The following is an 18,377-nucleotide window of genomic DNA, read 5'->3' on the forward strand; positions in this document are numbered from 1 at the left end:
GAGCAGGTCAACCTATTCCTACAGCTGTCCAAAACAGAGAGGAAACGGGTAGTAAACACGTTAAAAAGAACTGAAAAAAACTAACACAACAGGTAAAAAAACAAACCATCACTCAAAAAGAAAAAAAAATGGACAACAGCTGAAACCAAACCACAAACTGTAAATAAAACTGTAAATTAATGGACAAAAGAAAACTAAAAAAAAAAAAAAAAATAGTAGGGAAGTGGGGTGGGTGTTTAAAAAAATTATAAATATGTAAATACTGTACGTGTGCATCTGTATATTTATGTTAACTGCGTTTGTGTGTAAAGCAAGTATGTGTGTATATATACACATAAGAAAAAAAATTAGTTTTTCTTTATTGTTTCACAATAAAGTGTTTTTAAACCTTAAACCTTCCCCTCTCTTCATCAAGCTACACATGTCGTATCTGTCCTCCAGACCTGTCTGACCAATCCTGGTGCATCTTTCTGGTCGGAGTTCTCATCACATGGATGCCTCATGTGTCTCTTTGGGATGAGTCTGGTGTCTGAGGATAGTTTCACTCTACTATAAAGCCGGTTCTGGCTTCAGCTGGTGTTGGCAGCTGTTTCTCTGAGGACTTGGCTATAGTTGCTTGATAGTTCAGGACTGGAATTTCCTACAAGTCTACCTGAGTCTCCAATAACTACCTGGACATATTAACATCAATTAACATCAACTGTTATAGCTAAACTAACACACCTAACACACAGTATGAATGCAAATCAATTACTGCTCTCTGTTTCACCCAGATGAGGATGGGTTCCCTGTTGAGTCTGGTTCCTCTCAAGGTTTCTTCCTATTACCATCTCAGGGAGTTTTTCCTTACCACTGTCGCCCTCAACTTGCTCACCAGGGACAAATAGGAAAAGCCCTCATGCAAATAAAAATGTTTTTCTTTAAACAGATTTTGAAAAGATAAAACCTGCCACACATATTAGCTCTAGGTTAGATTATTGTAATACTCTATCCTCTGGTCTCACAAAATTGTCCCTTAACAGGTTATGGTCGATTAAAATTGCAACTGCTCATTTATTGACAAATACAAAGGAAAACATTTAACTTTTATTTTGGTGTTCCTACACTGTGTTTGTGTTAGAGTTAATCTTGAATAGTACGATCTTGATAGTTACGTTTGTCTGAGTTTTTAAATGATCTGGCTCCCTGACACCTTGGTGCTTTATTGCAGCCCTGTAATATTGCAGCATATTTTACATATTTGCATATTGAGGGCAAAATCTGTTTTGCTACTAGTATATCATACTTGCTAGCTGAAATTAGCTTTTATATCTACTGAGTGCTAACCTACAAAACACACAATAGCTTAAACTAATAGTAGAACAGAGGAATTCATCACCCACAACAGGATGTACACTCAGGTTTTTGTTTTTATTTACTTCATAGCACATCCACAAATTACAGATATAATAATTTTTGCACATTGAGAAACATAACTCAGACAAGCTGAACTGTTATATATAATTTTTTAATTTATGATATCTTCTTCCTAATCAATTGAGAGGGGAAAATAAATGACTCAATATTATAAAAAAAAAGGGGGATCCAAATTGTAATTTTTTTTATTCGAAAAAAATACTGAAAAGCCGAATAACTAACATATATACACACTTTTTTTTCATTATACCTATAATTCCTTTCACATTCCACTTTGTGGCTGCACTGTACCTTCAAGCAGACATGTGGCCCCACATATCACTGCTGTCAAGGGATTTCGGGGCAGACATTTTTACATAAACCTTTTACATTTTCGACATCTATAAAAAAAGCTAATAGATTACAAAGGGATACATCTGATTAGGAATTAGATATTTGCAATATATAACCAATAAAAATATATATATAAAAAAAATACGGTTGTTTCCACATTTACAGTAGGTACCAATCACAGTTGCTACTCACGAGGCAGGCGAGACCTTTAGGGCCTTCATCAGTGCTTGTGTGAGGAGGATGAGAACAAAAAAAAGGGACAAAAAGTCCAGGACTGCTCCTGTAAAAAGCAGTGCCCTAAACTGTAAATACATGCCTTCTTATTCATAAAATGTTAATATTTTTGCACTAGGATTGTGGATGTGAATCATTCCAGGTGATTAAACATTACATCTGCATCCTGGAGAGCAATGATCAAAGTTTAAATTAGTCGTATTATGTGTAGGAATCGACATTTCAGAATTTTTCATGATTACCAAACACTCCTATAAATTATTTACAATGCTGTCCATGTGAGCTGTTTTTCAATGCATGAAATATGTTTTTAAATAACTTTCAAATTAACAGTTAGAACTATTTATAAAGACTTAGATGTAAGCAAAAGGGGTATTTAAAAAATCTTTAAAGCCAAATTTCCAACTTTTCCCTTTCTACTGAAAAACAAAAAGTGCTTTTTTGTAGATTTGGCAACATTTCATGGCAAATTTAGGTGCTTCCTGCGATTTGTTAATTTACTGGGATGTAACAGGCTGCTGTTTTAACACGTTTTTGGGGGATAACTTACCCCGGCCAACTCTGATGCAAAGTTGTAGAGCACCCTAGCATAAGGCTTTGTAGTTCTGTTAAAATAAATTTAGAGTGCAATGGTGATGTAAAGTTGTATAGAGACTGTGTTGATTACATCATAGAAACAGTTAGAATGTACAGAGACTTGAATTCTCGGATGCCTTTGGTGACTACTCGGGTCAGTAAAATACTTTCTTTTCTGTGTAAATGTGCTGGTGAAGTAGATCACCCTTTCGAATGAACAGCTTTCCATCCATAACCACTGGTACGGAGTCTATCCTGTGTGAATGCTCTGGTGTCGCTGAAGATTTATCTTATGAGAAAAACGTTTTCCACACCTAAAGCAAAAAAATGGTTTCTTTCCTGTGTGAATGCGCTGGTGCAGACAAAGATTTTTCTTATGATAAAAACTTTTCCCACACTTTAAACATATATTCTTTCCTGTGTGAACACGCTGATGTCGTTGAAGATTTATCTTGTGAGTAAAACGCTTTCCACACTTTGAGCAGATATAAGACTTCTCTCCTGTGTGAATTCTCTGATGTCGTTGAAGATTTATCTTATGAATAAATTTTTTTTCACACTTTAAGCAAATAAACGGTTTCTTTCCTATGTGAATGCGCTGGTGTAGTTGAAAAGAACGTTGATGAGTAAAACTCTTTGCACATTGTGAGCAGTGGTGCTTCTTTTTTGCTGTGTGAATGCGCTGATGTATTCGGAGATGACTCTGTTGATTAAAATTCTTCCCACACTGTGAGCACTGATACGGCTTTTCTCCTGTGTGAATACGCTGATGTATTCGAAGGTGACTTTGTTGTTTAAAATCCTTTCCGCATTGTGAGCAGTGATACGGCTTCTCTCCTGTGTGAACAAGCTGGTGTTTATACAGAGAGCTCTGGTGGGTAAAACTCTTTCCACACTGTAAGCACTGGTATGGCTTTTCTCCAGTGTGAATGTGCTGGTGTTTATACAGGGAGCTCTGGTGAGTAAAACTCTTCCCACACTGTAAACAATGATACGGCTTCTCTCCTGTGTGAATGCGCTGGTGTTTTTGGAGATGATTCTGTTGATTAAAACTCTTTCCGCACTGTAAGCAGTGATAAGGTCTTTCTCCTGTATGAATGTGCTGGTGTTGTTGAAGATGACTCTGTTGACTGAAACTCTTCCCACACTGTGAGCAGCTATATGGCTTCTCTCCTGTATGAATGCGCTGGTGTCTTTGGAGATGATTATGACAGGTAAAACTCTTTCCACACTGCAAACATTGATACAGCTTTTCTCCTGTGTGAATACGCAGGTGGCCTTGGAGAGTACTGTGACGGGTAAAACTCTTGCCACACTGTGAGCAGTGAAAAAGCTTCTCTCCTGTGTGAATGCGCTGGTGGACTAAGAGAGTACTCTGACGAGTAAAATTCTTGCCACACTCTGAGCAATGATGAGTCTTCTCTCCGGTGTGAATGCGGCGATGTGTTTTTAGAGCATTCTGATGACCAAAAGTCTTTCCGCAGTCTAAGCAGTTGTGAATTTCTTTCTGTATATCATTGTAAGATGTGCCAGAACTAAAAGTATAAGATGATGTTGGCTGACTACTGGAGCTATGGGAGGGAATCTGAAGCTTATGTTTAATCTCTCTTGATTCCTGCAGTCTCCCATACTCTTCAGAGTGGCATCTCTGAATGTGTTTGTCTAGGTAAATTTGAGATGCATAGGAAAGAGGACATATGGAGCAGGAAAAGACTTGCAACAGGGCATTGTTTACTTCTGAAAAAAGGGAAAGGACAAAGTTCAGAATCTCAACATGGAATGCATCAAGATTATAAATTGTAATAACACCACACCAGTGCAAAGGTGTGTAAAGTTAAGTAAATCATTCCATATTCTGTAATTCAAAAAAACAATAATATGGAATAGTGGACCTGTGGACGAGTACACTTCATATTGTCTTTTTTATATAGTTCTTAGCTAGTTTTGGTAATTTTGTTAAGCTCACTGGTCCTGGAGAACCGTTGTCTCGCTTTACTAAACTGCATATGACTGAATTAAAATAAAAGCTTACTTGACTTAACTTGTCCTGGTACTGGCTTTGATTATATGCAAATTAACCAGGCTTGGGTTCACCAACATGGCACTGTCAGGAGAACAACACTCTTTTTTGGGGGATAACTCACCCCGGCCAACTCTGATGCAAAGTTTTAGAGAAACCTAGCATAAGGCTTTGTAGTTCTGTTACTGAGTGCAATTGTGATTTAAAGTTGTATAGAGACTGTGTTGATTACATCATATAAACAGTTAAAGTGTACAGAGACTTGAATTCTCGGATGCCAACTGCAACGTTGGAATGAAACAGTTTTCCCCACCCAATAGAGCTTTTTGGGGATGCCTACTATAATAATGAATATGAGGAGGGAAAAAGGCCTTTTTCTTCAAAACTTTCCAACCTTGAAACAAGTTAAAATTTCTGCTTTTGGACTGAAGTACAGTATCTTTAAATCTTGGTGTAAAAACTATTGATTTATATAGGCAATTTGCAAAATAGCTTTTCTCTAGGGTAAAGTTAGATATTTTGAAGGTTCATGACTTCTTATAAGAACTATGGTCAAACTATACATTTCGGTTCTTATGCTAGATGAGATGCCACTGCCTGATACAGACCAACATCAACTGTTAGGTCTTCTCCACACTGCAAATATAATTAAAAACAATTTAAACAATTTGCAGTATATGTACAGATGAACTTTACCATTGGAGGAACACTTTTGGTTCCAGAGGACTTCAAACACAGGACAGAGGTCTTTGGCATAGTCCTCGTCAAACCACACCAAGAGCTCCTGGCCAGGGTAAATAGGTTGACAGCATCGATACAGAATTCCCCCTCGATACTGAAATGCTACGAGATTCTGTTCCTCCTCATTACGTGAACAATTCACAAACCTAAAAGAATGATGCAAATGTGGCAGAAAAGGGAAAAATCTAAATCAATGGTATAGACCAAGAGAAAGCATGAGCAAAATATCATTGACAAGAGGAAGATAAATTCCATCTAACAAAACAGAAGCCGTGAAATCAGTGACTTAAGAAATAACCAACAACTAAGGTATTATTCACCTCATCCAATTTGAAGACATTTCTCTTTTGGCATCAATGTATTCTTCACACTGACTGCTCCTGCGTATCTGAAGAAAAAAATTACCTTTACATATGCTTTATGACAGAAATCTAAGTTATGAAATTAAATGAGGTACAAAAAACATAAATGATGGTTAAAGTATTGAAATATATAAAAATTAAGAAGTGCAAATGTAAAGATTTAAGTGACTTTGAAAAGGGCCAATTTGTAGTGGTTAGATGACTGGTTCAGAGGAATGCCTAAACTGCAGATGTTGGGGGATGTTTTCCATTTGCATTGGATGGATGTTGTCCAAGGAAGGAAAACTCAAACTGGAAACAGGGTCATTGGAAATAGAGGCTTATTAATACACAAGTGTAGGGAATGCTAGTCTGTGTGCTCAAATCCAACAGTGGAACAACCTTAGCTCAAACTGCTGAAAAAGTAAATTGCTGGTTGACAGAAGGAGTCAAAAAGCACAGTCCAGCAGATCGGCTAGGGTGGTCATACTGATTCATGTTTACTGCCACAAGTGCCTACAATTTGCACATGAGCATCAATATGCAAATAATAATAATAATTATTATTATTAAAAAGATCTGAAAAGAATGTGCGTGTATGTCTCTCTCTCACTATTGCCGGGGTGGGGGGGGGGGCAAAGAACCTGTGCTTCTTCCCATCCGACAGCTCTGCCTTAGCCAGGAAAAGTAACACACAGTGCACAGTCAGTACCCTGGACAGCTCCTCTAAGCACAAGAAAGGGGCAGGTTGCCTTAACTCACTTAACTACAGTCCTGTTGTCATCCGCGGCTGACTGAAGAGCCCCAAAAATGATTAGGAAATGTTATTTATATTTGTGTTGTCCATCTGCAGATCTCCAGGCAGCCGGGAGAGAAGAGCAGACAGCACCTGCGTGCGGCAAGCCTCTCAGCTCACTCTCCCTCCACTGCACCTGATTGCCGTCCTTGTCAACAACCCTGAGGGTCCTATATGCACTGGGGATCCACTCCCCAGCTGGGGTACAGCTTAAGGATATTTTCACTTAGAAATGACTACTTTTTTCAAAAGTTTTTGCACATTTTGTCTCTGCAGAGCCGAATAAAAATAAAGACTTTTTGTTTCCACACTGCTATTACTGTCTCCTGGCATCTTTGGTTTATTCACTGTCCATTTATTATATAGATAGATACTAAATGGTATCGTATTCATACTTTTTAGAATAAATGTAGGACAAACTCACCACCCAGGAGTACCCACTGTTCATGGCGTCCTCTCTGTCCACCAGCTCTCCCTGGTAGGGTCCGAAGTGTGCACCTACTGGAACAGTCTGCCCATAATTAAACACTCCAAGTCCTGCATTAGGAATACCGGACTCCTGAATCTCTATTCCAGGAGGAAGAGTTTGTCTGGCTCGGTCAGGAACCCCCATAGGGACAGGGGTATCAGGGATGAAGAGGGGAGAACCATGAACCTCACATTTGTTGAAAAAGAAAGACTTGCAGACCTCACAGACTGGGAACAGAGAAAACACAACGGAAGACATGATGCCAAAATGTGTATTTAATGTGTGTAAATGTATTTGCAGAGATATATATTAATATTGTGTAAATAACCCAAGAAAAGCTTTACAGAAAATGTTTATAAAGCATCTGAGATCTGGCATATGAATCCCTACCTCTCCATTCAGCATTTCTGATAAGGACATATGATAAGTTTTCTTGTGGTAGTAACATCATTAATACATTTTCTGTACAAATAAAATTAAATTAAATTAATAAAACCTACAAGGATTCATTCATAATATTATAATTGTAATCATAGGCAGATCCCTGTGGGGAATAAAACACTTTCTGCTTTTATGTGGAAATAACTCACCCCAGCATTGATTATTTCTGTACAACAGCATGACTCATTGTGTGTTATTCCTCACATTTCTCTTCAGGTTACTTACCATCAGTTTATACTGTCTGGAATGGATTTAAAGGACATTAAATGTATAATTATTTATCTTTTAATTCTTCTTTAATATTACACTGTATATACACATAAAAACCTATAGGTTCACCGATTACTAGTGAAATAATGGTGACTAAATAATCTGAGACACATGCTAAATCCCAAACCCCTGATGTTCCTTTAGTGCACGAGATAGTGTGTAGTGTAGAATAACAAGTAAGAGTGTTACTGAGCTCCAGAGAGGCCTGATGTCTTACAGAGGTAGTCTTCACTGTCAGGATCTTCCTCTTTAATGCAGATAACATCAGGTGTGGTGTCAAGGTCGTCTCCATGGCTGTAGATGTTCAGCTCCAGCATCTCCTCTTTCTTCACACGGACTTCTGACCATGGAAATGTTCCTCCATCTGAAGCCTCAGTTTTAATGTCCTCACACAGCTAAAGATCAAACAACAATAACACTTGTTCGGAAAAGACTTTAGATTTCCTTTCTTACTCTTCATTATGTGTTCTGAGGTTTTGTGTGATTAGCAGGATAGAGTGTCGTCTAGGAGTAAAGTGAGGCAGGAAAATAACTAATGTGCTATTAGGGCTGCAACAACTAATCGATAATTATCGATAATGAAATTTGTTGTCAACGAATGCCGTTATCGATTAGTTGGGCTGCTTACATCACTGAGAAGCGCGACCACAAGATGCAAAAATACACAAAAATACACACAGATACACAGCCGCTCGCGCAATGGAGGTTACAGAAGTGTCTGCCGGAAAAAAGCGTGCGCCCCAAGTCCTCCAAGGTATGGGAGCAATTTACATTAAATGCCTCTAAGAAGACGGTAACCTGCACGCTATGCAAGACCGAGCTTTCATGGCATGTCATGCAACTAAACACCAAACACGAACAAAAACATGTTGGTGTTACGGATGGCGAAACGTCAGCAGGGTGAGTAAAAACTGTCTCTCATCATCGTGTTAAAGGTGTATAGTTTAAGTTCTTTTGTTTAAACCGTTTGCTAACTTCGGGACAATCTCGCTAGATCTGTTCACGTGCTACTCGCTAGCATAACATTGCACAATCACCACATGAGCAATAGTGATTAGTTAAATAGTGCTACTTTAGATTAGCTTGAATTACTCGGTGCGAATAACAGTGGAATATTAAATTTAGTGATTGTTGTGGTTTTCAGCAAATGCAAATAACAGTACAATAGTGACTTTTAGCTTTTGGCATTTTTACAGATTATTTTATAGTCCACTACAAAATTAACTTGTAACAAACTAATTTACTGTGGTTTTACTTATGCATACATAACTTTATTATACAAAATTACATTATTTTAGCTGTTTATATCTTATCAACTGAATATGTCAGTGTATTTTTTGAACACACACACACGTGTATATATATATATATATATATATTCTAAAATTAAAGATCATTAAACTCTATATGTGGCTTTTGCATTTATTTAAGTTTATTTTTATACATAAATAATACCCTGATTTATGTTTTTTTTTTTAATGGTTATAAGCAAAACATCAAATTAAAGAAGTGTTAGGTTTTATTCGATTCATCAGAAAAATAATCGCCCAACTAATCGATTATCAAAATAATCATGAGCTATCATATTAATAATCTAGTGTTTTGTAACACATCTGGACATATGTTAGGGGTATGTTCCATAGCAGTTGTTAAACGACTAATTAAGAAACCTGACCTTGACCCCTGTCAGCTGTCCAACTACAGACTGATATAAAACTTCCCTTTTATCGCTAAGATTCATGAAAAGATAGTAGCGAAGCAACTACATTCATATCTCTACATAAAAATATCTTAGTTTTCATTCTTATGCTGATGACACACAGTTATACAATGCCTGCTATCCGTTATCACCCAATGAGGATGGGTTCCCTGTTGAGCCTGGTATCTCTGAAGATTTCTTCCTCCTGCCATCTCAGGGAGATTTTCCTTGACACCGTTGCCCGCGGCTTGCTCATCAGGGACAATCCGACAATTCCGATTTATACATATTTTCTCACATTTCATACACATTACTTTTGATTGTGTAAAGCTGCTTTTTGCGACAATGACCATTATTAAAAGAATTAAATTTAACTGAATTCTCAATCTCATCAAATTAAACTATGTTAATAATATTAAAAAATGTCTCAGCGAAAACAGATAAAAAGCGAGCTTACTAAAGTTGATCAATGTGTGAAGGACATAAAAGATTGGATGTTAATTAACTTCCTTCTGCTTAATCCTGATAAGACAGAAGTTCTAGTCATAGGACCACAAGCAGCTAGAAGCAAGCTTTTTGATCACACTGTAACTATAAATGTCCTTACTGTTCCATCAAGTGCAACAGTGAAAGATCTGATTATATCCTTTCATTTGAAGCTCATGTAGATAATATTACTAGGATAGCATTCTTTTACCTCAGAAATATTCTTCTGGCTCTCCCTTTTAGTTAGGATGTCATAGTTAGTTCTGCTGCAGACCCTACTTGCACTCTGCACTAAAAATATAGATCCTTACATTATATGACTGCGAACATACCTACATGTTATTTCTCTCTCTCTGTCGAGCTACACATGAACTTCCAGCCTCCTAACACCAGTATGACTGCAGATCAATCCCTGTTATCCGTTATCACCCAAATGAGGATGTTTTTTCTGTTGAGTCTGGTTCCTCTCAAGGTTTCTTCCTATTGCCATCTCAGAGAGTTTTTTTTCTCAGCACAGTCACCCTCTGCTTGTTCATCAGGGGCAATATAATCATTAAGATTTATATGTATTTTTATATAAACACCCGTTCATATTAATGGATGTTTATATAAAAAACAACACCCTCTATTAATATGAACAGGTGTCACTAGCTTTAAATTCCTGGGGATCCACATCTCTGAGGATCTCTCATGGACATCCAATAGCTCCAGATCAGTCAAGAAGGCTCACCAGCATCTTTTCTTTCTAAGGGGTCTAAGAAAGAACCATTGCTTTTCAGACATCCTGGTGAACTTCTATCTTTGCACCATAGAGAACATCATGACCAGCTGTATCAGAGTCTGGTATTCAAACTCCTCTGTGTCAGACACTGCAGAGGGGGGTGAAAACCGCTTAACGCATTGTTGGAGCTTCACTTCAAGAGATTGAGGACATTTACAGGATGGGGTGTTTTAGCAGAACACATAATATCACAAAGGACTTCTCTCACCCTACCCACAGGCCCTTTGCCCTCCTGCCTTCTGGGAGGTGCTAAAAGAGCCTCCGCACCAATACAAGCAGGTTCATGAATAGCTTCCCCCCCCCACTACTGTGTTCTTGCTGAACTCTGCCTCCACCCGATCACACCCACACTGAACTGAACACATTCATCTGTCTAACCGTATTTACCTTGCACTACGCATAAATATTACTATACAGTCACTGTAACTAAAACTGCACTACCCCTAATTGCTGCTCATAACTCACTACTGCACATAAACTTAAATACTCAGAATTGGAGTATGCATAACTGTAGCACATATTATATATTGTATAAAATAAACTACCTCATTCCATTCTAAGTAAGTACAAGTTGTACTTGTACATGTACTGTATACAACCTACTGAACTGCAAGATCATAACACTTTGGCAGACACCCTTATCCAGAGCGATGTACATTTGTATTTCATTATACATGTGAACACTTGTGGGTTAAAGGCCTTCCTTAGAAGCCCATTATTAACATATGCATATTATTTATTATGCTATACATTTACTTAAATGATGTGTATATGATCTTTTCTGTATATAACCCTTTCTGTGTACAGTTTACATATGCACATTATCATGGTATACAATATCTTCCTTATTGCACAGATTTAAAATCATTGCACCTATGTATTTTGTGTACTATAAATGTGCAGTGACAAAGTTTAATCTAACCTAATCTAAATCTATCCCACATTTTATACACATTCCGATAATTTTCTTTCGATTCTGTAAAGCTGCTTTGCGCCACTGTTGTAACTGCTATACAAATAAAATTTAATTAAACTAAGCTTTACCTGTGAGGGGGCAGGAGCCTGAGAATTCCTGGAGGAGTGCTGTCTGTCTCCTGCTAAACTCATTACACCTCCTCTAAGCACAGATTCAGAAGAGTATTAATCTTCTTGTTGATATCTGTTTAAAAAAGGAAATGAGAGCAATGTTCATAAATCTTTACACCACAAAAGTTAGTCAACCATGAGGCCATAAAAACACTCTTAAATTCTGTTTCAAAATTCTGTTTCTCATTCATAAGGTACTGATTGGGTGATCTAAATCAAATATATCTAGAAAGGAAAAGCGTAAAGAGCACTACTGTGATCATTGCACTCCTCCATGCACTAGCTGGAGGGCATGAACAGCGCTAGTGCCTCAAAGGTCATTGGAATTTTAAAAACTAACCACTGACCGTGCCAAAGGAATTGGATAGAAAGATCCTGAGTGAGAAAAAGAAGGGTTCATATACCGGCTTCACTGCCCCAGGGACACATTAAGCACCAGGTTAGTTTTATCCTCTAAATGTCAAAGATGTTAGTAAAATCAATCAATCAAGATGGGGATAGATGGATGGAGGGGGTGATCTGGTAACGCAGATCTACCGGCTGAGAGTTCTTCTTTAAGAGGCTCATCGGTTCTCTGTATTAATGGAATCTCTTTGAACTCGTTATCAGTATAAAAGACACCTGCACCAGGCTGGGAAGATTGAATCTGCAATAGGTAAGCAGCTTGGTGTGAAGACATTAGCTGTGGGAGCAATTATTAGAAAATGGGGAACATACAATACCACCGATAATTTCCCTCGATCTAGGGCTCCATGCATGATCTCACCCCGTGGGGTCAAAATGACCAAGAACTGTAAGCAAATGCCAGAACCACACGGGGGGACCTAGTGAATAACCTGCAGAGAGCTGGGACCAAAGTAACAAAGGCTACCATCAGTAACACACTGCGCCACCAGGGACTCAAATCGTGCAGTGCCAGACGTGTCCCCCTGCTTAAGCCAGTACATGTCCAGGCCTGTCTAAAGTTTGCTAGAGAGCATTTGGATGATCCAGAAGAGGATTGGGAGAATGTTATATGGTCAGATGATACCAAAATAGAACTTTTCGGTAAAAACTCAAGTTGTCGTGTTTGGAGAAGAAAGAATGCTAAGGTGCAACCAAACACCACCATACCTACTGTGAAGCGTGGGATGGAAACATCATGCTTTGGGGCCGTTTTTCTGCAAAGGGACAAGGACAACTGATCCGTGTTAAGGAAAGAATGAATGGGGCCATGTATCGTGAGATTTTGAATAAAAACCTCTTTCCATCAGCAAAAGCATTGAAGATGAAACGTGGCTGGGTCTTTCAGCATAACAACGGTTGGAAACACACCGCCCGGGCAACGAAGGACTGGCTTCGTAAGAAGCATTTCAAGGTCCTGGAGTGGCCTAGCCAGATTGAGATCTCCAGATCTCAATCCCATCAAAAATCTTTTGAGGGAGTTGAAAGTCTGTGTTGCGCAGCGACAGCCCCAAAAGATCACTGCTCTAGAGGAGATCTGCATGGAGGAAGGGTCAAAATACCATCAACAGTGTGTGAAATCCTTGTAAAGACTTACAAAAAAACCTGTCACCTCAGTCATTGCCAACAAAGGGTATATAAAGTATTGAAATTAAACTTTGTTATTAACCAAATACTTATTTTCCACAATAATTTGCAAATAAATAATTTAAAAGTCCTACAATGTGATTTTCTGGATTTTCTTATTTTGTCTCTCATAGTTGATGTATACCCATGATGAAAATTACAGACCTCTCTTATCTTTTTAAGTGGGAGAACTGGCTGACTAAATACGTTTTTGGCCCAGTGTATATGTAATGTGAAAACCCAACCTATTTGTGTGGAATACACGCAGTAATCTTGTACGAGAGGAGTGTATGTCGGCATGTCAAAATAGAAGTCTGTCTAAACACAGACAGTTCCACTGTGGCTAAAAGTTTTGAGCATTACATAAATATTGTTAATTGGAAAAGTTGCTGCTTAAGTTTTTATAATAGCAATTTGCATCTACTCCAGAATGTTATGAAGAGTGATCAGATGAGTCCTTCTTTGCCATAAAAATTAACTTAATCCCAAAAAAACTTTTCCACTGCATTTCAATGCTGTCATTAAAGAACCTGCTGAGATCATTTCAGTAATCGTCTTGTTAACTCAGGTGAGAATGTTGATAAGCACAAGCTGGAGATCATTATGTGAGGCTGATTGGGTTAGAATGGCACTTGACATGTTAAAAGGAGGGCGATGCTTGAAATCATTGTTCCTCCATTGTTAACCATGGTGACCTGCAAAGAAACGCGTGCAGCCATCATTGCGTTGCATAAAAATGGCTTCACAGGCAAGGATATTGTGGCTACTAAGATTGCACCTAAATCAACAATTTATAGGATCATCAAGAACTGCAAAAAAAAAGAGATTTAATTCTTGTTAAGAAGACTTCAGGGCGTCCAAGAAAGTCCAGCAAGCGCCAGGATCGTCTCCTAAAGAGGATTCAGCTGCGGGATCGGAGTGCCACCAGTGCAGAGCTTGTTCAGGAATGGCAGCAGGCAGGTGTGAGCGCGTCTGCACGCACAGTGAGGCGAAGACTTTTGGAAGATGGCCTGGTGTCAAGAAGGGCAGCAAAGAAGCCACTTCTCTCCAAAAAAAAAAAACATCAGGGACAGATTGATCTTCTGCAGAAAGTCTGGTGAATGGACTGCTGAGGACTGGGGCAAAGTCATGTTCTCCGATGAAGCCTCTTCCCGATTGTTTGGGGCATCTGGAAAAAGGCTTGTCCGGAGAAGAAAAGGTGAGGGCTACCATCAGTTCTGCGTCATGCCAACCAGTAAAGCATCCTGAGACCATTCATGTGTGGGGTTGCTTCTCATCCAAGGTAGTGGGCTCACTTACAATTTTGCCCCAAAACACAACCATGAATAAAGAATGGTACCAAAACAACCTCCAACAGCAACTTCTTCCAAGAATCCAACAACAGTTTGGTGAAGAACAATGCATTTTCCAGCACGATGGAGCACCGTGCCATACGGCAAAAGTGATATTTTGTGTCCATGGCCTGGAAACTCCCCAGATCTTAATCCCATTGAGAACTTGTGGGCAATCCTCAAGAGGCGAGTGGACAAACAAAAACCCACTAATTCTGACAAACTCCAAGAAGTAATTATGAAAGAATGGGTTGCTATCAGTCAGGATTTGGCCCAGAAGTTGACTGAGAGCATGCACAGTCGAATTGCAGAGGTCCTGAAAAAGAAGGGCCAACACTGCAAATACTGACTCTTTGCATAAATGTCATGTAATTGTCGATAAAAGCCTTTGAAACGTATGAAGTGCTTGTAATTATAGTTCAGTACATCACAGAAACAACTGAAACAAAGATCTTAAAGCAGTTTAGCAGCAAACTTTGTGAAAACTAATATTTGTGTCATTCTCAAAATTTTTGGCCACGACTGTATATTGTCATACAACATTAGAAGTGCTGATGTGAAAATACAATTATTGGCCCTTTTCACATCAGCACGAATCTACAGTAGACTCAGGGAAATGACCGGACAAAAGTCTTGCGTGCTGTGTAAAAAATAAATTAAATAATAGAGTCATTCCATGAAAATGGCACAATTTGAGTCCCTCTCACCTCTTATGGTGTATTTCATCTATTGGGTCACCAAACTTTATATTTAAACAGCTTTACATATATATTGAAATGCACCCTTTAATACAGTGTAAAAAAAACTGAACTAATTTTTATCTTTTTATGAGAAATAACAGTTTTTTCATTTGACACCACCTATTTTGTAATGTCCCTCATGGCCTTGATGAAAGTTTACTTTGAAAATACCAAATAAAGCTATTTAAAAAGTCAATAAATTTTGATATCAACATAAACATCTATTAGTGCTCTTTTGCTGGTAATGTTTCTTTTTTTCAAATTTAATTGTTAATTATTCATTAAAATCACAATTATTTCTGTACCTGAGTAACCCCTCAACCTCGTTACACGAATGATCCCACCCCCATAAATACAATGGTGTGATCCAGAATTCCATATACATCAGGAAGTGACATCACTAAAGTCTTTTGGACAACAGGACCACAAAGACAGGCAAGTTGCTCCCATGTTTTTTCTTTATTTTAGTCATTTATCTTGTGATAATGTGGTTGTCAAACTTAATGACTCAACACCGTAACATGAAAAAAAGATAGAAAACTATTACTTATGAATTTTTTTTTTGGTAATTTCATGAATATATGGTGATTTTAAATTTCATGCATGCCATGTGCTCTCTGTCTGGTATTCACTACATTGAGCAGCGGCCATTTTGTGCAAAAATCTCAACCCCATCACACTCAACCCTGTTATGTTTTTGATTGTAATGGGGTTGTGAGATTGTGATGGGGTTGAGATTTTAATACTTTGGTTGTTAAGTTATCCAGTTATTTAAATTAATTATTATTATATTCAATCAACATTCTTATACTGCATGCATGCATGCTGAATGTGATTTATGTTCCATGTTAAGAATGCGAGTAAGATGGCACCAACAACAGCAGCAAAAAGGCAAAGGAAGTATCGGGAACGGCTTAAAGCTGATCCTGAAAGAAGGGAGACATACCTGCAGAGTGAGTGTGAGAGATGGAGAAAGAATGTAGAGGCAGGGAAGAAAAAGACTTTGGGGCTTCACATCAGCAGGCCACCCTTCATACTGGTGTGTTGTATGTTGGTGGACTCTCAGAGCCTGTGTGCTTTAGCACCATCTCCCCCAATAGACATAAAGGGCCTCCAGCAATATGGCAGCACCTAAATCCTGTGCTAGATTACCTTCAAGGCCAACATCCACAAGTGTCTGTGCTGCACTTTTTAAGCGATGGACCCTGTACGCAATACAAACAACTAGGAAACTTCTACCTTTTCACTACAGATTTGGACAGAAGGGGATTCAAGGCTGGTTCTTGGAATTTTTTCGAGGCTAGTCATGGAAAAGGAGCACCAGTTGGTGTCGGGGGAACCTTAAAAAGAGCAGCTAACATGATGGTAGCAAAGGGGCATGACATCCCAGATGCAGAAGAGTTATTCAGGACCTTGTCTGAAACAAACACAAGTGTGAAACTGTTCTTTGTGAAAAGTGAAGAAAATGCCAAAGCAGATACCAGCTGTTCCTGGAACCATGAGAATTAACCAGGTCATTACTGTAGCTGCAGGAGAACTGATGGTTCGTGATGTAAGCTGCATGTGCACAACACGGAAGCAGTTTAACTGCAAGTGCTTCAACATCCAGTGTTTCACTTTTGGCCAGAAGATAGAAACGGCTGTATCACAGACAGCCAGTGGAGGGAATCCAGGAAAAGAAATCCAGTGGGAAAGTCCAGAGCTGATTGGTAAATGGTGTATTCTCAGATATGACGATGATTTGTATCCAGGCATCATTCTAAACATTCATACAACACATGTCCAGTTCAAATGCATGCATCGTGTTGCAGACACACACACTGATGGAGGCACACACACACACAACCACCCACCCTCACTTACACACACACACACATTGTTACATCTAAGCAATTTACTTTACAATGTTTGTTAGTTGTTAATATGCTGTTGTGGGTGATTTTACTTTAGATTAATAAAATTTTATTCTACTGCAATTTGTATCTGGTGTCCTTCCTATGGTTACAAAGTGAGATATAATGCTAATGGAAAGTCCTATAAATTGAATTTGAGAGTAAACAACTGTTTAAATGTAAAGCTGTATTTGTCTCTTCAACCCCGTTACCATCTTTAACCCTGTTATACTAGTCTCAACCCCGTCACACCTACATTTTCATATATTATTTTTTTTAAATGTTGAAAAAATAATTTAATGTTTGTTGATTTGTGTCTAAAATATTGAGCGCTATTATATGATCATTGATTTTGATTACAATTCTTAGTTAAACTAAATTTTTGATGAAAAATGAGAAGATTGCTTTCACTTATTAGTTACATTTCTGGATTGAAGAGAGTAAAAATGTGTGATTTTATGTCATTTTTCTATTTAAAATTTTCGAATTAGCATGGGGGACATCTGATTAATGTAAACATATTAATTTATTTAGAAATACATTTTATGATAATATTCAGAGAGCCTCCAAAGTGTCCATAACGGGGTTGAAGAATTACAGTCACCACATCTTGAAAATATGATCAGTAATAAAAGAAAACTAATGCCTGAGATGGGAAAATGCATTTTTCTGATAGTTAAATATATCCTTGATGATGAGGGATATACATACAAATAATACATTTTGGTAAAAAATGTGAAAATATCCAAGTCCAATTTATCTATTCTCATGGAATGACTCAATAGTAATTTAACAAAAAATAAATGATTTTACTGAGTGTGCACAATCCATCATCCACCGTGCCCGAAAGGGTTTCTAGGGAAATAATGTATTTTATATTTTAATTTATTCCTTTTTATTTGCTTTTCTAGAAGATTCTTCCACCTTTGATTGTAAAGTAACGGGTGGCTTTGACTGTTATTATTGTGTAATAAATATATTTTATTAATTCCCTCCTTGTTTTATTTGTGTCTTATGTAAAGAACATTATGTACGCAGGAAAACCTCTACCCTCCTCCTGCCATCATGCCTGAAACACATTCTATGAGAAACATTAATGAAATGTTGTGAGGCATTGTGTATAAAATAAAACAAAAAAATGTTAAAAATAAAACCT

At 38.0% G+C, this 18,377-nt stretch overlaps 1 protein-coding gene across 3 annotated transcripts in view; it reads right to left on the reverse strand.

Moving 5' to 3' along the window:
- Positions 1–1,962: 1,962 nt before the first annotated feature.
- LOC128543300 (zinc finger protein 883-like) overlaps positions 1,963–18,377 on the reverse strand; it is an 18,256-nt gene continuing 1,841 nt past the window's right edge. The window contains exons 1-7 of one of the 3 annotated variants that reach the window (XM_053513680.1): positions 7,855–8,025; positions 7,517–7,608; positions 7,317–7,388; positions 6,882–7,153; positions 5,641–5,708; positions 5,276–5,466; positions 1,963–4,296 (exon numbers count right to left, since the gene is read on the reverse strand). In XM_053513680.1, the coding sequence (XP_053369655.1) occupies positions 2,810–4,296; positions 5,276–5,466; positions 5,641–5,708; positions 6,882–7,153; positions 7,317–7,388; positions 7,517–7,547 (2,121 nt within the window). In that variant the 5' untranslated portion in view covers positions 7,548–7,608; positions 7,855–8,025 and the 3' untranslated portion in view covers positions 1,963–2,809. The other 2 variants (XM_053513678.1, XM_053513681.1) reach the window with 2 other exon arrangements.

This window comes from Clarias gariepinus, chromosome 15 (assembly GCF_024256425.1).
Source record: "Clarias gariepinus isolate MV-2021 ecotype Netherlands chromosome 15, CGAR_prim_01v2, whole genome shotgun sequence".
Classification (NCBI taxonomy): Eukaryota; Metazoa; Chordata; class Actinopteri; order Siluriformes; family Clariidae; genus Clarias; species Clarias gariepinus.